Genomic DNA, 23,609 nt, shown 5'->3' with positions numbered 1-23,609 from the left:
TACACTATACACAGGGGTGAAGTGCGTTGCTCTTTGTAGCCATCTCATGCACTGTGAGTTCGCCGTTCTTCGTTACGCGGGCCCATTGCCTCAGGAGACACGACAAGCCTATTAGCCTAGAGGCCCAGCCAGAGAAATGTGTTCTGCAAGTGCTCACGGGTTAAAGAGAGGGCGAATCTTGTTGCTGGGCCCTTTTATCCATTAGAATGTCATTCTAACAAGCTTCAAAAGTAAACCTGCTTAGTTTTCTGTTCATCGAATACCGGTCCTTTTCAGGACCACCCATATTCTCATGAAAGTTAATTCCGATTCTCTGATTTGCGATCTATTTTCTCCGAATTAATTTCTGCGATAGAATGGATTGGGGGAGGAAACGTACGATTTGTGTACATCGAAGCACAGGTATTTATAATTTTTTTAAAGAAAAAATACGGGAAAACTCGGATCTGGTGAATTTTCCGAGTGGTCTTTTAGAAACACCTAAATAGGAAAATGAAATGCAATTAAAAAAAGTATAGAACATACAAGATGATGTATGCAAAAAATTTCATTCATCCATTTTTATTGTTCTAAAAAAGCCGCGAATATATATAAACAAACGTTTGCAAATTCTTTTTAATCACATTTTTTTTGCCCCGTCTGATACCTCCCTTATTTTCATATTTTCGGTCAATTACTTACAAGTTCTCAGTCACCAATGATCGAATATATATAAACAAACATGTTTGCAAAGCGAATATATATAAACAAACATGTTTGCATCTTAACAACCGTCTGATACCTTCCTTATTTTCATATTTTTAGTTAGATATTTTCAGACTTCCCCATATTGAATCAGAACGTCAAACGCGTGCAGTCAGCCGCTAACACCTGAAGTAGAAACAGTACTATATTTTTTTTATTTAAATATATTTTTTCCATCGTCTTCAGCATAATGAATGGAACGACAACATAGCTCATTAACGATATTTGCCGAGACACAGCCGTCCGATGGGACAGATTTTTTCCACTGCTGAACGATCGATTAGTTGGCACAAATATTAGTTTTCATTTTCTCTCGTCCCTATTAGATCGTGATTGCAAGTGTCCAGAAATAATTGATTTACCGATATAAAACGTAAATTGTTTAGAGTAAACATTTCGTAAAGGATCGATCAAGTGCATTGAGCGGATGTGATCATCCATCCATGTTTTCCGGAAAAGGGTGCACCTTGAAAACCACTAGCTGCAAATTAACGCCTAAACAAAATGAAGCACATCGATTTAGAAGAGCTGACTTAAATTAAATAGTAGGTGGCCTTGAAAAGGGCCGGTATGTTTGAAGAAGCCTAAAATTCTAAGCTTAACCTCCAAATCCGTACAGAGTTCTGCCCTGTCTCTTCAGAGCATAGACGACATCCATAGCAGTGACGGTCTTCCTTTTGGCATGCTCGGTGTAGGTGACGGCATCACGGATGACATTCTCAAGAAATACCTTCAATACACCACGGGTCTCTTCGTAGATCAAACCAGAGATACGCTTGACACCACCTCGACGAGCCAGACGACGGATAGCGGGCTTGGTGATACCCTGGATGTTATCTCTCAACACCTTCCTGTGACGCTTGGCGCCTCCTTTTCCCAATCCTTTTCCTCCTTTACCACGTCCACTCATGATTATTTCTTGCGAGTAAGATACACAATAATCTCCGAATTTACGTAGACGTATATAGTTACACTTAAACGGACGTAGCAGAAAACATCTCGATAAATAAGTCACGTGCTCTGAAGCCGCGAATAAGCAGTGTCATATCAGCAGCAGTCTCGGTTTGGCGGGCAGCTGTCATTTGGAAATCTAAGAAAGCTATCTTCCCGCCCGATTTTTCTTTCTCTAACGGTCACTATATAAAGCGTGACGGTTGGTCTCGTCATTTATTCATTATTTGTTGACATCTCGAGATGGCTCGTACTAAGCAAACTGCTCGTAAATCCACTGGTGGAAAGGCTCCACGTAAGCAACTCGCTACCAAGGCAGCCAGGAAAAGTGCCCCAGCTACTGGCGGTGTTAAGAAACCTCATCGTTACAGGCCTGGTACCGTTGCTCTTCGTGAGATCAGACGTTACCAAAAATCCACTGAACTTCTCATCAGGAAGCTCCCTTTCCAGAGACTTGTCCGTGAAATCGCTCAGGACTTCAAGACCGATCTTCGTTTCCAGAGTTCTGCCGTGATGGCTCTCCAAGAGGCTAGCGAAGCTTACTTGGTTGGTCTTTTCGAGGATACCAACTTGTGTGCTATCCACGCTAAGAGAGTGACCATCATGCCCAAGGACATCCAGCTTGCTCGTCGTATTCGTGGCGAGAGGGCTTAAGTCGCTGTTGCTTTGTCAGTATCTTAAATGGCCCTTTTTAGGGCCGCTATATTATATTCTAAGTATTCTCTTTCGATCGCTGATATGCTACACGTTTATGTTTATTCAATTTATTTTTGGTCAAAATCCTCGCTCGTTAGCGAAAACAAATACAAAATCACAAGCCCGTAGGTAAATACAGTAACACCAATTAAATTTGAATCATACATTCACCCTTACGGGAGACTTTCAGCAGTTATATAACTCTGACTGGCTACTACGTACTCTCAGAAAAGTGGTGCAAATATTGATAGAAAAGGTAAGACAACAAAAGAAAGAAAGAGACCTCGAAATTATGTAAATAGAGGAATTTATCTGTATTACTGTACACTAAGCTACCTCTAAAGGCCTGAAATTCGGGGAAGGGGACTCATCAATTACATCAACCCCAGCACTCAACTAGTACTTATTTATCGACACCGAAAGGATGAAAGGCAAAGTCGAACTCGGCGGACTTAGAACTGCTAAGCATTTCGTCCAGCGCTTAACGGTTCTGCTAGCTCACCGTCTTAAAAAGGTGTGTGAGATGCTTACAACTCATAGGTTTCCTAAGCGTTCGACCATAAGTACTCAGTAGGTTCGACGTTGCTTAGCTACAGTAATCGGACGAGAAACGATACATTCAACTTGAGGTACTACTAAAGCCGCGCGTCCGCGCTAGCTAGTCTTGAGTGGTCGATCCTAACCCTGTCCCTAACCCTAACCCTGTCCCTATCCCTAACCCGCGTGTGTAAATGAATACGTGTTTAGGGTTAGGGTTAGGATCGACCACTCACGACTAGCTCGCGCGTTCGGGTCCGCGCTGATTTAGTAGTACCTCAACTTGTTATGGCTGTAATATTAATAAAAACAGTTTTAAAACATTCGCATTTTCTAAAGGTGTTTTATTAGCAATTTGGTCAGTTGTTCTTGATACGATTGTTTCTTCAATTATCCATTAGGGGCAAAGTTATGAATAGGCCTAATAGTAGCTGTCATCGATCTCTGTTTTTTTTTTATTCCGAAGCAATGATAGGTAAAATTAACATCGGTAAGATTTGAGGTCAAAGCAGGAGAAACACTGCTTGGCCTGAATAATTGCCATTAATTTTGGTTCACTACTACAATTTCGTTTCGGTATTTGAAAAGCAAACCAATGCACGTTTTATAAGTTCCCCATTACCATAGGATCACTATGGTAATGTTGTCAGATGTTCTTTCACCTCTCGTTAGAAATTAACAACTTTTCTGGATGAATTTCCAGTTTTGAATCAAAACTGCCGGAGAAAGGACTATATGGAAGATAATGAGTGAGATTAAATTGTGAGTAAAGTAATAATTTCATCTTATTTTTATTTATAAAGAATAAAAAGTTTAGAATGGTACAACAATGCACTATAGAACAAACAATAGACTAATATACCTGTTGTAATTTGGTTATCTATAGTCCGATGATATTTCGGAATTGCAATTTCTTCTTCAGATCTTCTAGGCTGGAGTCTCTGCTATAAACTGTTTTCCAACGGTTTTCTTTCTTCGAACTATAGATAGATCGGACTATAGATAACCAAATTACAACAGGTATATAAGTTCATTTTCTCTTTGTACAAACTTTTCATTTCTGGGTCAAGATGTAAACATTTAACCATATATCGAGACACTTGAAAGGACATGTTGAATGTACATGTATGTAACGTGCATGTATGTTGAAGATAAGTTTGTTCTTTTTCGCCGCTATAAAAACAGTTTCATAGTTGCACAAATAAATTTCATTAACAGGTTGGAAAGAAGTGAAGAAAGAGAAAATATTTACTACATTGGTTTATTTACAGTGCGTTTAGAAGTAAGGCAATTTGTCGTAGAGAGTTGCGACGTAAATTTATTACTACCGAATTCCTTCATACTAAACTATCAGAGTTTACACAACAATTCAAATAAGTCTTGTTGGATTTGAGGTATAGACATGGGATAAAAATAGCTGGTTAACACCCGCACGATTTTCACTAGGGTTTTAGGGTCAGGGTTAGGGAATTTCTGTTTTATTTCAATTTGAATTCATTTTGATAATTGGCATATGTGAAGCTTTCTAATTATCTTGTATGTTTGACACTGTTATTTCTCTTTTGTTTCAGATTATTAGATGACCTCTGCATCATAGAATTTTTATATAAACTACATTAGTATTAAACATCATAAAGACTGAGCAAAGATGTTATACATAACACGTATAACCTTGTTTCTATAAATATATACGGAATTATTGCAAAATAATTTGTTAAGAGAAATATACAAAACGAAAGAAAACATTTGCATACTGTGACAAGAGAGAGGAGGATTATGGAAAATGAATTATATTGGAGTGAAGATGAATACAAAAAACAAGCTGAAAAAATTGATTTTTCAGATGATGTAAAGAATGAAAAGGGCAAAACATCATATAACTGTGATACCTGTGGTAAATTATTCTCTCAGAAAGCTGACTTAGTCATTCACCAACATATTCATACAGGAGAGATGCCCTATTTCTGTGACATCTGTGGTAAGCCATTCTCACAAGCTTGTAATTTAAAAACACACAAACAGATTCACACAAGAGAAAAATATTTACACTGTGACGTCTGTGGAAAATCATTTTTTCATACTTATTTAACTACTCACAAACTCATTCATACAGGAGAAAAACCATATCGCTGTGATATCTGTGGTAAATCCTTCTCTGAAAATAGTTACTTAACTACACACATGCGCATTCATACAGGAGAGAAGCCATATCACTGTGATATCTGTGGTAAATCATTTTCTTATGCACAAAACTTAACTGTTCACAAATACATTCATTCAGGAGTGAAGCCATATCACTGTGAAATCTGTGGTAAATCATTCTCTCAAAATAATCACTTGACTAGGCACAAACGAATTCATACAGGAGAGAAGCCATATCACTGTGATATATGTGGTAAATCATTCCCAGGAACTGGTGATGTAACTATTCACAAGCGTGTTCATACAGGAGAGAAGCCATATCCTTGTGATATCTGTGGTGAATCATTCTCTAGAAGCGGTGACTTAACTAGTCACAAACGTATTCATACAGGCGAGAAACCATATCATTGTGATATCTGTGGTAAATCGTTCTCTCAAAATAATCACTTGACTAGGCACAAACGTATTCATACAGGAGAGAAGCCACATCACTGTGATATGTGTGGTAAGTCATTCCCTGAAACTGGTCAGTTAACTATTCACAAGCGTGTTCATACAGGAGAGAAACCATATTGCTGTGATATCTGTGGTGAATCATTCTCTAGAAATGGTGTCTTAACTTGTCACAAACTTATTCATACTGGTGAGAAGCCATATCATTGTGATATCTGTGGTAAATCATTCTCTCAAAATCATCACTTGACTAGGCACAAACGCATTCATACGAGAGAAGTCGTATCACTGTAATACCTGTGAGAGATCATTTTCCAAACATAGCACTTTAACTAGTTACAAACCTTTTCACACAGGAGAGAAGCCATATCATTGTGACATGTAGCAAATCATTTGCTCTTATAAGCAGCTTTAATCACAAGAACATTCATATTAGAGACAAACCATTGTTGCTTTCCTGTCTACTTCTGTCTCATGAATCAGATGCAATTTGTTGAGGTGGATTTTCTGTCCAGATGGCCTTCTTGTTGCCAACCTTCAATTGTTTCAAAGTAAGATAACATTTCCCCCTGACCAAGACATGTTTTTGTGGCAGATTGGTGATGGACTCTGCTTGTATGGCAGTGACACTCGTTTACAATTATCACACAGTCTCAAGGCAAGGATATAATAATATACACCCACACACACACATGTACATTCATAAGCCCCTCACACTTTTATGAAACATTACCCTCTATCCGCTGTACCACACATATTCCCCAACCACCACCACCTTTTCTTTGGATTTACCATTAAATTTGAGCAAGTGATTCGATTTTGTACTGCAAACACAAGTGGGATATAACATGCTCCATAGCACATTTGCATAGTTCTGACATTTGTATGCACATAGATTAATTTCCCCTTTTAACTAAAATTTAAAACAGACATTTATTGTCCTCTTGGCAAACAGAAATTTATTGTCATATATTTTGAGAGCATTTGTATGAACTGTATTAACTTTGCTGTAATAAATGTTATATTTGTGAAAAAGGAAGATTACATCTCCTTGTCCTTTTCTTATGCGTGTTGGGGCCATGCTATGCACACCAACTATATACGTTAACATTTTCTCACACTAAATCATGTCTTTTAGTAAAAATCTCTTATAAAGGCACAACGTCTGAAATCTGGTGAGTAGGCTAGTGGATTACATCGAGTCCAGTGTTCAACTGGTACTCATTTTATCAACCACAATAGGATAAAAGGCAAAGTCGATCTTGACAGAATTTGAACTCAGAAAGTAGCGAAGCATTTTGTCCAGCGCGCTAGCGATTCTGCCACCTCGCTTCCTTAAAATGTGAGTGAGATGCTTTCATCACGTATGCCTCCCAAGCGGTTACCCATCTAAGTACTCGGTAGGCTCGACATAGCTTAACTTCGGTGATCACACGAAAACCAGTGCATTCAACGTGATATGGCTGTAATAAATATAAGTTTTAAAACATTTTTCGATTTTCTAAAGGTGGTAGATCAGTGATTAGTGAGTTGTTCGCCTTGATATAATTATTTCTATAGTTATCCGCTAGGCGTAAAGGTTTTTTTTTTTTCAATAGACCTAATATTGGGGGTGTGGGGCGATAAGTATCTACCATCGATCTCTGTTTTTGATGGATCGTTATTTTATTGATACCGAAAGGTAAAAATTGACATCGGCAGGATTTGATCTCAGAACATAAAAGAACCTGAAAAAACACTGCAGCACCTAATTTCGTTTCGGTATTTAAAGTAAACCATTACATATTTTATAAATTCCCCATTTTCATAGTTTTCTGTTTGAGTTATTTCTTCTGTCAGATGTTCTTTGATCTCGATTAATTTCTATTTTTGTATCAAAACTGCCTGGGAAAGGACTTTATGGAAGATAACTAGTGAGATTAAATTGTGAGTAAAGTAATAATTCCTAAGCAATGAAAGGTAAACATTTACATTGGCTGCATTTGATCTCAGAACATAAAACAGCCAGAAGAAACACCGCATCATCTAATTTCGTTTCGGTATTTAAAGAAAACCATTACATATTTTATAAATTCCCCATTTTCATAGTTTTCTGTTTGAGCTATTTCTTCTGTCAGATGTTCTTTGATCTCGTCTAAAATTATTGACTTTTCTCGATTAATTTCTATTTTTGTATCAAAACTGCCTGGGAAAGGACTTTATGGAAGATAACTAGTGAGATTAAATTGTGAGTAAAGTAATAATTTCATCTTGATTTTATACTGAAGTTCGTTTTCTTTGTACAAACCTGTTAGTCAGAAATCTTTGGATATTCAAGATTTATTTACATTTTACCAATTATAAATGCTATTCCAAACCTGCTGAAATTATGAATATTAAGTTATAGAAAAATGAATATGTATTAATGACATTTGCTATAAATACCATTCAGAATGTGTATATTACAATTCTATCGGAATTTAAATATGAAAATATAAATTTGGTTGGCTCGTATTCATTCATTACCTGTCACATTTATCGACAAAATGAAAGTTCAAATTTTGTAAACGAATTGTTAGTTTGTGTCAGTTTAAATTAATTCATTTCTTTATTGCCCACACGGGGCTAAGCATATAGGGAACAAACAAGGAGTTTCGGTCGATTACATCGACCCCAGTGCGTAACTGGTTCTTATTTAATCGACCCCGAAAGGATGAAAGGCAAAGTTGACCTCGGCGGAGTTTGAACTCAGAACGTAACGCTAGACGAAATACCGCTAAGTATTTCGCCCGGCGTGCTAACGAATCTGCCAGTTCGCCGCCTTAAATATATTAAATATATGTCAGTTTAAATATATTCATGTGTGCATTTTTGTCTCAGTGTTTCCACCTTTTTTTTTAGATGACTAGCAGTGGATGTAACACACTACCGGCAAGGGACATATCTCTCGATGGTCGACTGGGCCAGGCTGGATTGCCGTTTGGAGCGAACTGAGAGCAGGTACTGTGGACGAGAGGGCACATATTGTAAATGATGTATTCTTAGCAGCAGGGACGTATGGATAACAGCACAACGTTTCATTCAGAGGCACTGAAGGAGATACTTGATAGGTGGAAAGTGCATGTTTTTGCAGAATGGCATACAGGCCAAGTGGAAATGGGATTGTGCAGAGACCTCATCGAACAGTCAAGGCCATGGTGGAGAGGGGACACATCTCACCACTGGAAACAATATTCTGGTACGACATGTTGCCCCCGATCAGGACTGACCAAAGAGCAATGAAAGAAGCCCGTTGTATGTGTCAAGCTTCTTTGAGTTTCCATCTACCAAATCCTCTCCCAAGGCTTTGATTGGCCACTCTGGGACTGAACCCAGAACCATGTGGTTGGGATGCAAATTTCTTACCACACAACCATGCCTGCACCTTTATGATCATGTCTATATAAAAATGTAGTAAAACTTGCAATCTTTTAATCTCTCTAATCTCTAATTATCTTGTATGTTTGACACTGTTGTTTCTCTTTCGTTTCAGATTATAAAATGACATCTGCATCACAGAATTTTTATATAAACAATGTCATTCGTATTGAACATCTTAAAGACTGAGCAAAGATGTTATACATAACACGTATAACCCTGTTTCTATAAATATATACGGAATTATTGCAAAATATATCTGCTGAACTGAAAGAAGTAATCACATCACTGAAATCTCAAAGCTATGAGATGATCTATAATTCATTCAAGACAATATGAATAAATAAGCATTAAATTTGACAAAGGAATCTGAATGCTAAAAGGTTAAACCGGCCATATTTCAATAAAATATCTACATATTCTTTATTCAAACCTGCCAGATCCCAGCCCTCACACCCATCCTACAATGTCATTCTAGATATAAACAATATATCAGTGGAATCTTAAAGCTATAAGATAATGAATGATTAATTCACAAGAATTTAAATAAGTATTACATTTGACAGAGTAATCTGAATGTTAATGAGTTAAAGTAATTAACAAGGCAGTTTGCAGCATCTTCAGATATTAACGAAGATTATTAATGACGGAGATATATCAGTAGAAATATTTGTTAAGAGCAATATACAAAAGGAAGGAAAATATTTGTGTACTGTGACAAGAGAAAGGAAGATTATGGAAAATGAATTATATAGGTGTGAAGATGAATGTAAAAAACAAGCTGAAAAAATTGATTTTTCTAATGATGTAAAGAATGAAAAGGGCAAAACAACATTTGAATGTGATATCTGTGGTAAAATATTAACTCAGAAAGGTAGCTTAGGCACTCACCGACGTATTCATACGGGAGAGAAGCCATATCATTGTGATAGCTGTGGTAAATTATTCAATGGAAAAAATGACTTAGTCCGTCACCAACGTATTCATACAGGTGAAAAACCACATAACTGTGATATCTGTGGTAAGTCGTTCACTCGGAGAGGTAACTTGACTACTCACCGACGTATTCATACAGGTGAGACGCCCTATTTCTGTGATATCTGTGGTAAGTCATTCTCGCAAGCTTCTAATTTAACGACACACAAACAGCTTCACATAAGAGGAAAATATCTACACTGTGACCTCTGTGGTAAATCATTTCATGATATTTATCATTTGACTACTCACGAACGCATTCATACAGGAGAAAAGCCATATCGCTGTGATATCTGTGGTAAATCATTCTATGAAAATAGTTACCTAAATAGACACAAATACATTCATACAGGAGAGAAACCATATAATTGCGATATCTGTGGTAAATCATTCTATTATGGACGTGCCTTAACTGTTCATAAAGGCATTCATTCAGGCGAGGACCCATATCAGTGTGAAATCTGTGGGAAATCATTCTCTTCATCTAGTCACGTAACTATTCACAAACGTGTTCATACAGGAGAGAAGCCATATTGCTGTGATACCTGTGGTAAATCATTCTCTGGATATGGTACTTTGATTGATCACAAGCGTACTCACACAGGTGAGAAGCCATATCATTGTGATATCTGCGGTAAATCATTTGCTCATAGAAGCAGCTTTGGTACTCACACGCGTACTCACACAGGTGAGAAGCCATATCATTGTGATATCTGCGGTAAATCATTTGCTCATAGAAGCAGCTTTAGTACTCACAAGCGCAGTCATATGAGAAAGAAACAATACCAGTGACTGTCATAATTATTTCCATGTCCACCCTTTGATGTGTGAGAGACGAAAGGGAGACCAGGGTCATCCTTACATTTCTGTGGATGGAATGCCACGTCACGTCTTGGATGTTCGCAGTACCGTCGCTTCATCGGACGACATAAGTGGAGGAGAAGTGAATGAGACCACCTTCCGCAACCATAAATTTGCATGATTTTAATATCGCTGTTTGAAACGATCATATGCGTGAATTAAAATTCTCTTAAATTTTAACATATTCTCTTCTCCACTTTTAACAAATTTGTTGAGTTCTATGGGATTCCTTTCCATAAGTTTACACAACACACCATATACAAGTATTATTTTCATATTCGCAAACTTACACCAGCAAAATATGAAGAATCTATATTAGAAATCATTTTCTGGAATCCTCCAAATTAAAGGATGAAATATAATTCAACTTTTTCATACACACACACACACATATATAGTGAAAAATATAAAATGCAGGAAAATCCACGCAAAAACAATTAGAATAATAATATTCTTATAAATGATCTGTGATGATGTGGAATAATAATAATATTCTTATAAATGATCAAGTGATGTGCAAGTCTAGTGTGAGTGAAAGTGATTCAGAAAACAATTATAAATAATATTTGTTTTTCTTATAAATGCTCTGAACATTGTTTTTACTTTAAATAAAATATTCTTTACATTCTTCTGTTGTTTTATTGTCATTTATTTACAAGTATTATAAATTTTAGAGGTAAAATAGTTTTCTGGGAATGAATTACAATTTATAACATTGCTTCTATGGGAAATTATTGCTTTGCTTAATGAGTTTTCACTTTAGGAGCAGTCTCCAGGATTAGATTAACTCATATATCAAGGCATTATTGTCTCTGAAATTATTTTGGCACAAGGCCAGCAATTTCAGGGGAAGGGGATAAGTCGAATAACCACATGGATCGGCATGTGTGTTTTTTACATGAACTAGCACAGATGCCTCTTACAGGGAGTGGCACAATATATATATATATATATATATCTATAAAAATATGTGACACTTATTCAGTAGCCATGATAGAACTCCGAGTTTCGGATGCCAGGATGGGATCCCACGGCAACATCTCTTCAGTTATGCGGCCGTTTGAAAATTTTCAATTGGCCGGATAACTGAAGAGATGTTGTCGTGGGCTCCCATCCTGGCATCCGAAACTCGGAGTTCTATCATGGCTACTGAATAAGTGTCACATATTTTTACAGATAAATTCCTCTATTTACATATCAAGGTCTCTTTCTTTCTTTTGTTGTCCTTCCTGTCAAATATATATATATATATATATGAAGCTATGCTCCTTCACATATACATGTATGTGAAGGCATATGGCTTAGTGCATTGGGCTCACAATTATGAGGTAGTGAGTTCAATTCCCATACCAAGCTATGTATTGTGTTCTTGAGCAAGATACTCTATTACATGTTGCTCCAGTTCACTCAGCTGCAGAAATAAGCTGCAATGTCACCGAGGCCAAGCTGTAGTGGCCTTTGCCATTCCCTAGGACAACATTGGTGGTGTGGGGAGGGGAAGCTAGTATGCATGGGTGACTGATGTCCTATAAACGACCTTGCCCTGACTTGTGCCTCAGAGGAGATTCATTATGTGGATCTGATCAGAGACTTTGCACTTCAAAAAAAGTAGGAGTAAACTTTTCAAATATTAATAAAGTGGAAATAAACATTATTTTCCCACTTACTATTTTATTTCGCTTTTTTCAAAAAAAAAAAAGTTTTATTTTATCGTTTAATATTGTTTATATTTTGGATTACATAATCTTTTATGGAAGCACCAAAAGTGCTTAGGGCCTCGACGGCCCAGCCCAACATGAAAGTAAAAAAACACCTGGGAACTAGTATTGCAGTAACGACGAAGTAGGATAAAAGCTCTTCACCAATGGAATGCAAAGACTGCAGCTTCGAGGGTAGGAACACAGGGGTGGGCGGGGTGACTATGTTGAAAAATAATCATCATTTGGTCTATTTCCTTCCCAGTTACATGTAGGACCACCACACGTAACTGATATACTAACTGAACTCTAAATAATCCAGGTTAAATGTAGAGTTACTTCCCCCTGACAACCTTTGACCTTCCGCAATATTTCTCTTCCTTTATTCCGTGCGGTTGGTGGATCCTCGTCTACATTACCTGCCACATCCATTTAACAGATAATTAGCTGAGATTTAATTTAATAGACATGATTGCTTATTAACTATGTCAAGAAATTATCTACTGCATTCTTTGTTACGTTGATCTTAAAAATATAACGTTCATAGTAAAACCTAGAAGTTCTTACGAAGCTGTCATTGTTTACCTTGGCTTAAGTTCTGACTTGCGAATTCTTCCTCGCTGGATCTCTATATTACCTGTTTACTATCTTTGTCCACTTTGGATTTATTGTGATATCTTCCTCCTCCACATTGGGTCTATTATATAATACGTAAGTGTTATAAATATTCTGTCATTGTCTACCTTGGCTGAAGTTCTCATTATGACGTCACTCTGTACAGTAGATTTTTTTATAAATGTGTCGGTATTATTCACATCAACTTTTATTTTTATGTGTTCAGTAAGTTATCGGAGGGAAGAAAATAATCGTTGTTTTGGATCTTTCTGAATTGACGGGCAAAAAGCGGCACGGACACACAGACACAGAGGCCAGAAAAGCACACACGCACAGGGAGACAGAGGCCAGAAAAGCACACACGCACAGGGAGACACAGAGGCAAGAACAGGAACGGACACACAGACACAGAGGCAAAAAGCAGCACGGACACACAGACACAGAGGCTAGATTAAGCACACACGCACGCGCAGACACAGAGGCAAGAACAGGAACGGACACACAGACACAGAGGCTAGATTAAGCACACACGCAGACACAGAGGCAAGAACAAGCACGCACACAGACACAGAGGCAAAAAGCGGTACGGACACACAGACACAGAGGCTAGATTAAGCACACACGCACACGCAGACACAGAGGCAAGAACAGGAACGGACACACAGACACAGAGGCTAGATTAAGCACACACGCAGACACAGAGGCAAGAACAAGCACGCACACAGACACAGAGGCAAAAAGCGGTACGGACACACAGACACAGAGGCTAGATTAAGCACACACGCACACGCAGACACAGAGGCAAGAACAAGCACGCACACAGACACAGAGGCAAAAAGCGGTACGGACACACAGACACAGAGGCTAGATTAAGCACACACGCAGACACAGAGGCAAGAACAAGCACGCACACAGACACAGACACAAAAAGCGGTACGGACACACAGACACAGAGGCAACAACAAGCGAACACACACGCACAGACAAGAACGGAGGTCACGAAGATATCCGAAGTGAATTGTCGAGTTGTCACGGAAACAAGCGACTTTTTGTTTTGGCTTCGTCGAGCCGAAACGAATGAAGGCCGCGTTAATTATATCAGAATTAATTAAAATTTATTATAAAATTAGTTTAAATAGGTTTGTCTTCAAAACCGGAAGTAAACAAAGTGGATCCTTCTGAATTGATGAGCAACACTTTTCATTTATGTTTTATGTCGTGTTTTTGGTACCGAAACACTTTCAAACTTCGTATACTTGTATATTTTGTGTTATAGAACAGATAAAAATTGTTTTAATCCATATACGTAAGGGTCTCACATAACGTAAAGTAAATGCGAACTTTAAAAATTGGAATGGCGAAATTCTGGTTTAAGCACGCCATATAACCTCTCGTAACTGCCTTCTTTTTAAAAAAAACTTTCAGAAATTCTTTGCGAATTTGTGTTCTACACACGGGAATTTATATACGACTATGCAAACAAAAAAAAATATGTGAATTGTGTGATTTAAGGGTTTTTGTAATTACATTTCACGATTGCGGATCTGGGAGCACTTTCGTTCCTGGTGAACACAGTGTCCAAGAAAGTCTTCGGGTGACATGAAAAAAGGTACTTCTTCCTTTCAACATATCAAGTTTGATTTAATGAAGAATTTCGTGAAGGCTATGGACAAAAATGGCATATCCCTTAGTGACTAACAATCTATGATAACGAGCAAGAGAGTAGTGGGGGAGTGCCATAGTTATGTGTTTAGAGGGATTATTTGCGGTTTGAATAAATATCATTACAAAAGAAAAGTTTGAAGGAGATATTAGCTACTTTTCATACTTTCTAGGAAATAACAATTGCTACTCAAGGACAAAAATTGTGTTGAAGACCTTCAACTCCTCTCAAATACAATGTCCATATAAGATGGACTCTTGATTTTCATGAAGCCTTGTTAAAAATTTAGTAATAAATGTTGTATATAAATGAACACCAAGTCTTTGTCATAACCAATGCTACACTCTATCTTAAACTGTTGTTTCTCTATCATTTCAGAATATCAGAGGACATTGGCATCAGAGAAATCTTACATCAGAAGCGTCATCAATAATCATTATATTTTGAAGACAGTGTTATGCAGAACTGGATGTAACAACCCTGTTTATGTAAATTAATTGTGGATTACAGTAAAATATTTCCTCTGAGGTACATTATTGGTGAAATTTCTTGGATTCACTCTGAAATGGGTACAACCTAAATTTGAATTCTGAATAAACTTGGATAAATTTGTAAAGACGTTTGCAACATCTTAAAGATATCAGTAAAGCTTATATTTGATAATAATATAGCAGTTGTAATATTTGTTAGGAATAAAATATAAAAACAAGAAGAAAGAAAATTTCCAGACATTTTGTTGAAGAAAAAAATTACAGAAAGAGGAATTGTGTGAGAAACTTTGAGTTTTGTTAGTTTTACCTGCAGAGATGCCCAAAGAAAGAGGAAAATCTGTATACCACTGTGATATCTGTGAAAAATCATTCTCTAAAAAAGGTAACCTAACTATTCACAGAAATATTCACATGGGACAAAAACTATATCATTGTGATATCTGTGGTAAATCATTCTCTACAAATAATGCATTGGATATTCATAAACTCATTCATATTGGAGAGCCACCATATCGCTGTGATGTCTGTGGTAAATCATTTACTCACAAAAGCAGCCTAACTGTACACAAACATGTTCATTCAGGAGTGAACCTGTATCATTATGATAGCTGTGGTAAACCATTCTCTAAAAGTAGTAAAGTTACTCTTCACAAACGTATTCATACAGAAGAGAAGCTGCATCACTGTGATATTTGTGGAAAATCATTCTCCCAAAAGCAGCATTTATCGACACACAAACTTACTCATACAGGAGAGAAGCCATATCATTGTGATATATGTGATAAATCATTCTCTGTGAAAGTTAACTTAGCTAAACACATACGTATTCATACAGGAGAGAAGCCATATTGCTGTGATACTTGTGGGAAAGCATTCTCCCTAAAAGCAACTTTAACTACACACATACTTACTCATACAGGAGAGAAGCCATATCATTGTGATATTTGTGGTAAATCATTCACTCAAAGCAGTGCTGTAACTGTACATAAACGTATTCATACAGGAGAGAAACCATATGACTGTGACATCTGTGGTAAATCATTTTCTGTGAGAGTTAACTTAGCTGCACACAAACTTACTCATACAGGAGAGAAGCCATATGATTGTGATATATGTGGTAAATCATTCGTTCACAGAAGTGCTGTAACTGTACATAAACGTATTCATACAGGAGAGAAACCATATCATTGCAATATCTGTAGTAAATCATTCTCTCGAAACAGTGACTTAACTACTCACCAACTTATTCATACAGGCGAGAGACCTTTTCAGTGTGATATCTGTGGTAAATTATTCTCTGTGAGAGATAAGTTAGCTACACACAAACTTACTCATACAGGAGAGAAGCCATATCAATGTGATATCTGTAGTAAATCATTCGCTCAAAAAAGTAATGTAACTGTACATAAACGTACTCATACAGGAGAGAAACCATATCACTGTGATATCTGTGGTAAATCATTCTCTATAAAAGTTAGCTTAACTAAACACAAGCTTATCCATACAGGTGAGAAGCCATATCACTGTGATATCTGCAGTAAATCATTCACTCAAAAGGGACATTTAAGTAGACACAAATGTGTTCATTCAGGAGTGAAATCACATCGTTGTGATGTCTGTGGTGAATCATTCTTTGAAATAGATCACTTGACTACTCACAGACTCATTCATTAGGAGAGAAACCATGTCATTGTGGCATCTGTGGTGAACCTTTCTCTCAAATAAATCTCTAAGATAAACACAGACACATTCATATGGAAGAGAAACCATGTAACTGATTCTGTGGTATATCCTCTCAAAAAAGACAATTAACTACATCTATATTTCTCAAGTGACTGTATTAATATCAAAAGTCATTTGTTGAAAGGAATGTCTTATACAACAATAAATGTATAACAGCATGTTCTAACAAGTTGCTAACCCTATATTTTTTATATCTTCTTATCAATATCTACCATTCTGATATTTTTAATAAAATCTGTTCTTTCATAATATTCATATATATTCCATTTAAGATATTTTCTGAATGAATAAAAAATTACTATTAATGTTTGTCCAGTTGTGTGTATGACAGATGTCTTTTCATGTTTCAGTGATAACATTACCTTATAGGTTATTATGCTAGAAATATATACGCACACCATAAATGGGAATACTTCATTATAGGCACAGGTGTGACTGTATGGTAAGAAGCTTGCTCCCTAACCACATGGTTCAGGGTTCAGTCCCATTGCATGGCTTCCTTAGGCAAGTGTCTTCTACTTTAGCTGCGGGCTGACCAAAATCTTGTGAGTGGATTTGGTTGATAGAAACTGAAAGAAGTCTGTCATATATATATGTGTGTGTGTGTGTGTATGTATATATATATATATATATTTATATATGCATGTATATTTTTTTTATATTATATTCAGCAACGCTACTTTGGAGGAAAAATTTTTGCCAACATAACATGGCAGTCCTGGTTTAGGACGAATGTTACTGTAATTTAGCCCTAGGAGACAGCGTCTCCAGCTGGCTATACGACATGATCTGTGTCCTTATATTTTCGAACAAGGGAATCTAGCACCCCACCATTCAGCTCAAAGCAATATCTGTATATCACGATTTCTGGGTTATTTCTCTTTATCACAAAAACCAGAATTTGTCATTTTTATGGAGAAACACCCATCTCCCTATTTAGGTAAATGATAAGAAAGTATGTTAGAATGACTAGGTTTCTGTTAGACCTTCAACGGCCAGAGAAAGTTCAACTTATTCTCATTAATTTGAAAGTGCTGAGAGAAAAAAAAACAAAAGACTCTAAATATATATTTTAAAATGCTGATTTTTCTGCGACCAAAACTTCTTCAAGCTGGTCCAATGACTGAAACGAGTAAAAGGGGAAAAAAAAAATTCTGGGGTCGATACGTTCAACTAAAAATTCTTCAATGTGGTGCCCCAGTATGGCCGCAGTCTAATGACTGGAACAAGTAATAGGTGAACAAAAAATAAAAACGAAAAAATAATAGAAAAATATAACCGTGGGGCTTGTGTCTACTTTCACACTTGATCAGAACAGAGAAATTTAAGGGTTAGTAGAGGTTTTAGGGGGCGGGGAGAGTAACTGACTCCAGTGACCCAATTATCTATATTTCTAACATGAGAGGAGGGCGCGGCTCCGTTGGTCTAGATTTATTTATTAAGGAGTTGTTTAATGTCTACGGATCAATAGTAAGAAAATGATTTGTAGTCAGGTCAACCTACTAAATTATCAAGGTCGTTTGTGATGGAACCAATAGACAAGCTTTATCTCCGCAAGTCGGCAAGGCAGAGAAAAATATTGGAAAACGGCAATACGTCAAAGTGATGTGCTAAAAATAACAGCAAAATCGCTCTTAAATCACCCACGATTTTGTTTGCCTAATTGTATGAATTCCCGTGTGCAGAACACAAGTTCGCAAAAGTTTTCTGAAATTCCACCACCACCAAGAAAAAAAAAATGTTATACAGGGTACTTAAACCACATCTTTCAGCTTATGTACAGAAACTTAGTTCTTTTCGTTGTTCATATTTCCCAGTCGGTTTTTCAAAATTTCCGTTGTCAAGTGCTTACCTCCCATAGCTTCGCGCCTAAACAACGAGTAATGTTGTATGTATTGCTGTTCATATAGACGATCTTTTGCTGTAAATACTACCAAAAAAAGGTAAGATATATATATATATATATATTACAGATTATCTACTAAAATTAAGGGGAACATCGGTAATTGAAAAGCTTTTGATATTGCTGGTTAGAGATGCCAATATTAATTATATTTGCTGTCAATGATTGAATTAAATTAATAATTAAGGCGATATTTCGTTTTAACATTCAGAAAGTTAAACACACTGCTGTCTGTTTAATGAAATGAAAATAAAACCTCGTTAGTACTCGACTAAACTCTACAATGAAGCTAAAAGTTTATTTTGAAATTGTTTTATAAGTTATTTTAAAGATGTTTGTGTTGTGGTGGTGTACCAACCATCCTGTACAGATTGGGAGAGAGACGAGTGTAAATTAATGCATCGCAAATACCATCGTGGTCATTAATTTAATTAATTTATAAGACTGTCATTAACCATGCGTACCCAGGTACACATTTTAGGAGGCATAACTTCGACATGAGTACCCCCCCCCAACCCTTAAATTTATTGCCTTTTTACTCTTTTACTTGTTTCAGTCATTTGACTGCGGCCATGCTGGAGCACCGCCTTTTTAGTCGAGCTAATCGACCCCAGGACTTATTCTTTGGAAGCCTAGTACTTTTTGTATCGGTCTCTTTTTGCCGAACCGCTAAGTTACGGGGACGTAAACACGCTGGTAACGATCATGCTCAGATTTAATTCTGTTAAAAGTTCATATCTAGTTTATTCTTTTTAAATATAGTAATGTTTCTATTGTTGAATCTCTTTTTATATATTTTCTATAGCTTCAAGTGTTTCTATATCATTTCAGAATATCAGACGTCTGAGGCATAAAGGAATTTTTACATCATGAATATTGATCAGGTTTTAAACACAAGAGGAAGATGTTATACACAACAGATATAACACTGTTCATATAATATATCTATGGTGAATTACTGTGAAATATTTCTTCTGAATTGAGAGTTATAGCAACGTTTCTGTCTTATTCACTATTTGGAAAATGTACAAAATTATATAGGATTCAACTTAGCCTTTTTTTTTTGCATTTAAACTGGCCATATCTAGTCCAAACATTCTACTGGTTCTCTGTTCACACTGGCCAGATGTGGCCTCTCATACCTGGCCTACAGTGTTCTCAAAATAAACATCACGTGATCAAAATATCGAAACTGAAATAGAATGCGCGATTAATTTGAAGTAATGTGAAGCGATAAGCATTTGACAGAGTAATCTGGGTGGTGAAGAGTGAAACTTGGGCAAATTTTACACAAAGAGGTGTTTTAAGTCCGTACGAATGCAGGAAACAAGCCATATGACTGACACCTCTGGCAGATCATTCTCTTTACAGCTGGATGCCCTTCTTAATGTTAGCCACTCCGCAGAGTGTACTTGATGCTTTTAACATGTCGTCAGAACAGGTGCGTTTTACATGTCACCAAATAATTTATCAAAGGAATTTTCGTTTTATTTAGACTTGGGTTACAGAAGTGTTTTCCAGCATTATTGTATACCGACAACGATAATAGCATGTCACAGTAGAGCAGTGAAAATGCAAGGAAGAAAATATCTGTGTTGAGGTTCGAGGAAAAAAAGTGATGGAATATGAAATGTGTAGTGACAAGGTTAAGCGTAAAAGACAGACTAAAAGGATTGACGTTCCTTGTGATATAAAGAAAGAGATGCTGCATTATTGTGATATCTGTAGTAAATCATTCTCTCAGAAAGGTAACCTAACTACGCACAAACGTATTCATACAGGAGAGAAACCACATCACTGTGATATCTGTGGTAAGTCATTCTCTGAGAAAGGTAAAGTTCTTACTCACAAACATAGTCATACAGGTGAGAAACCATATAAGTGTGACACCTGCGGTAAATTGTTCTCTCAGAATAGCAGCTTGACTACTCACAAACGTGTTCATACAGGAGAGAGACCCTACCATTGCGATATCTGTGGAAAATCATTCTCTGGAAGTAGTAATTTAATTAGGCACAGACGAACTCATACAGGGGAAAAACCATATTGTTGTGATATCTGTGGTAAATCGTTCTGTGAAAATGGAGACTTAACTAAACATAGGCGCATCCATACAGGAGAGAAACCATATCATTGTGATATCTGCGGAAAATCTTTCTCCGAGAGTGGTAAAATATCAGCACACAAACGTAGTCATACCGGAGAGAAACCATATCGCTGTGACGTCTGTGGTAAGTCATTCTCTCATAGTCATGCCTTGATTACGCACAAACGCATCCATACAGGAGGGAAACCGTATCGCTGTGATATCTGTGGTAGTTCATTCTCTCAAATTGGTCATCTAACTATCCATAAACGTGTCCATACTGGAGAAAAACCATATCACTGTGATGTCTGTGGTAAATCGTTTTCCGACGGAGGCTGCTTGACTAAACACAAGCGCATTCACACAGGAGAGAAACCATATCAGTGCGATATCTGTGGCAAGTCGTTCTTTCGCAATCATCATTTGATTAGACATAAACGCATTCATACAGGGGAAAATCCATATCACTGTGATATCTGTGGTAAATCCTTCTCTGAAAGCAGCAACTTGACTACACACAGACGTATTCATACAGGAGAGAAACCATATCACTGTGAGATCTGTGGTAAATCATTTGCTGAGAAAGGCAAACTAAATACACACATGCATATTCACACAGGAGAGAGACCGTATCAGTGTGATATCTGTGGTAAATCTTTCTCCGATGGGAGTCACTTAACTAAGCATAAGCGCATTCATACAGGGGAGAAACCATTTCACTGTGATATCTGTGGCAAATCGTTCTCTCGAAATGAACACTTGACTATACACAAACGAATTCATACAGGAGAGAAGCCGTACACGTGCGATATCTGTGATAAATCATTCTCTGAAAAGGGTACTCTTAAAACACACAAACGCATTCATAAGGGGAAAAATCCGGTCACTGTGATGTCTTTGGTTTAATCATTTTCGGGACTTTTGAGCGAGATCGTTGCCAGTGCCCCTGGACTGGCTCTTGTGTGGGTGGCACATAAAATACACCATTTTGAGCGTGACCGTTGCCAGTACCGCCTGACTGGCCTTCGTGCGGGTGGCACGTAAAAGCACCCACTACACTCTCGGAGTTGTTGGCGTTAGGAAGGGCATCCAGCTGTAGAAACACTGCCAGATCAGATTGGAGCCTGGTGTAGCCATCCGGTTTCACCAGTCCTCAGTCAAATCGTCCAACCCATGCTAGCATGGAAAGTGGACGTTAAACGATGATGATGATGAAGAGGTTCTCTGTTGTACCAGTTTTTTTCAAATAATGTTTTACAAAGTGGTTCATCCGGCTTCGACTTCGTACAATCAGTATTTTGTGACAAAGTCTTCGACTTCTGAAGAGCATTAAGCTTGGAAGTTTTCAAGAAATTTCGATTTTTAATTTTGATATTGTGGAAAACAGAAAATCCTTTCTGATGTTGCAGAGGAGTGTGGTAAAGAAAGAATTTTTATAGTAAACCCAATAATTGAAATAAATTTAAATAGTGTAATTATCTCTTTAAAGTTGTTACTTCTTTGATTGTCCAGTAGGTAAGTGTGCTTAGAAGTAGTAACTGAACACACCAGTAGAGTTTCAGGTCTCTGCCAGGAATTACGTGGGGTCTCATTAAATATTTTCATTTAAGCAACCAAATTACCCTGAACAAAAAGATTGTGTGTGAAGAAGGGGCCACAAGGCAGCCTTCACAGAGTAATCAAATTGCCATCATATCTTCATGGTAATTCCATTAATTGAAATAAATTTAGATATCTTGATTTTATTAAAATTATTGATGATTTGGTAGTTCAGTAGGTGTGGGTGTTGCAAAGTGGTAATATAACAAGTGGAGGTTTCAAATCTCTTCCAAGAATTACAAAGGTTCTTATTAAATAACATTTTTATTTACGCAACCAAATTTCCCTCAGCAAAAAGATTGTCTGTGTGAAGAAGGGGCCACAAAGCAGCTTTGACATAGTAACCAAATCTCCTCCAAATTTTTATAGTAAACCCAATAATTGAAATAAATTTAAATATCTTAATTTTCTTATGAGAATTGTTATTGCTTTGATGGCCCAAAAGGTAAGGGTGTTTAGAAATAATAACAAATTACTCTAGTGGAGGTTTCAAATCTCTGCCAGCAATTACAAGATGTCTTATTAAATATTTTTATCTAAGCATCCAAATTTCATCAACAAAAAGATTGTGTGTGAAGAAGGGAGTCATAAAACAGCCTTGACATAGTAACCAAATCTCATTCAACTCTTTATAATAAGCCCAATAATTGAAATAAATTTAAATATTTTCATTTTCACAGTAGAATTGTTGTTGCTTTGGTGGCCTAACAGGTCAAGATGTTTAGAAGTGGAGGTTTCAAATCTGCTAGAAATTACAGAAGACATTATTAAATACTTTTATTTAAGCAACCAAATTTCACTCACCAAAAATATGTGTGTGTGTGTGTGTGCAAAGAAGGGGCCACAAGGCAGCCTTCACATAGTAACCAGATCTCCCTCATATATTTATAGTAAATACAATATTTGAAATAAATTTAAGTATCTTAATTTTCTCATAAAAATTGTTGCTGCTTTGGTGGCCCAGTAGGTAAGGGTGTTTAGAAGTAGTAACAAGACACAGGCAGAGGTTTCTAATCTCTGCCAGGAATGACAGGGGGTCTTATTAAACATTTTCATT

At 36.9% G+C, this 23,609-nt stretch overlaps 4 protein-coding genes across 4 annotated transcripts; 3 read left to right on the top strand and 1 right to left on the bottom strand.

Annotated features, from left to right (window-relative positions):
- Positions 1-520: 520 nt before the first annotated feature.
- On the bottom strand, positions 521-1,784 carry LOC106877986 (histone H4). Its single transcript, XM_089345137.1, has one exon. The coding sequence runs from the start codon at positions 1,652-1,654 to the stop codon at positions 1,343-1,345; it is 312 nt and encodes a 103-aa protein (XP_089201263.1). The 5' UTR covers positions 1,655-1,784; the 3' UTR covers positions 521-1,342.
- An 8-nt stretch (positions 1,785-1,792) lies between these two features.
- Positions 1,793-2,465, top strand: LOC106877987 (histone H3). The gene has a single exon (XM_014927061.3). The coding sequence runs from the start codon at positions 1,939-1,941 to the stop codon at positions 2,347-2,349; it is 411 nt and encodes a 136-aa protein (XP_014782547.1). The 5' UTR covers positions 1,793-1,938; the 3' UTR covers positions 2,350-2,465.
- A 1,086-nt stretch (positions 2,466-3,551) lies between these two features.
- LOC128251247 (uncharacterized) lies at positions 3,552-17,269 on the top strand. Its single transcript, XM_052977984.2, has 4 exons — positions 3,552-3,690; positions 4,500-5,730; positions 9,760-10,652; positions 15,623-17,269. Exons 2-4 carry the CDS (start codon positions 4,705-4,707, stop codon positions 16,893-16,895), a joined length of 3,192 nt encoding a protein of 1,063 aa, XP_052833944.2. The 5' UTR covers positions 3,552-3,690; positions 4,500-4,704; the 3' UTR covers positions 16,896-17,269.
- A 1,065-nt stretch (positions 17,270-18,334) lies between these two features.
- LOC128251245 (uncharacterized) lies at positions 18,335-22,433 on the top strand. Its single transcript, XM_052977979.2, has 2 exons — positions 18,335-18,907; positions 19,699-22,433. Exon 2 carries the CDS (start codon positions 20,486-20,488, stop codon positions 21,857-21,859), a length of 1,374 nt encoding a protein of 457 aa, XP_052833939.1. The 5' UTR covers positions 18,335-18,907; positions 19,699-20,485; the 3' UTR covers positions 21,860-22,433.
- Positions 22,434-23,609: the final 1,176 nt, after the last annotated feature.

Source organism: Octopus bimaculoides, chromosome 29 (genome assembly GCF_046866305.1).
Source record: "Octopus bimaculoides isolate indiv1 chromosome 29, ASM4686630v1, whole genome shotgun sequence".
Taxonomy (NCBI): domain Eukaryota; kingdom Metazoa; phylum Mollusca; class Cephalopoda; order Octopoda; family Octopodidae; genus Octopus; species Octopus bimaculoides.
This window is presented reverse-complemented; position numbering and strand designations above follow the sequence as displayed.

Excerpts from the sequence above, each read along its gene's own strand:
- LOC128251245 (XM_052977979.2), top strand. The coding sequence starts at position 20,486 with ATGGAATATGAAATGTGTAGTGACAAGGTTAAGCGTAAAAGACAGACT.
- LOC106877986 (XM_089345137.1), bottom strand. The coding sequence starts at position 1,654 with ATGAGTGGACGTGGTAAAGGAGGAAAAGGATTGGGAAAAGGAGGCGCC.
- LOC128251247 (XM_052977984.2), top strand. The coding sequence starts at position 4,705 with ATGGAAAATGAATTATATTGGAGTGAAGATGAATACAAAAAACAAGCT. Across the intron at positions 5,731-9,759 it reads CTGGTGAGAAGCCATATCAT|TGTGATATCTGTGGTAAAAT; the intron begins TGTGATATCTGT and ends ACAACATTTGAA. Across the intron at positions 10,653-15,622 it reads AGCAGCTTTAGTACTCACAA|AAATATTCACATGGGACAAA; the intron begins GCGCAGTCATAT and ends AACTATTCACAG.
- LOC106877987 (XM_014927061.3), top strand. The coding sequence starts at position 1,939 with ATGGCTCGTACTAAGCAAACTGCTCGTAAATCCACTGGTGGAAAGGCT.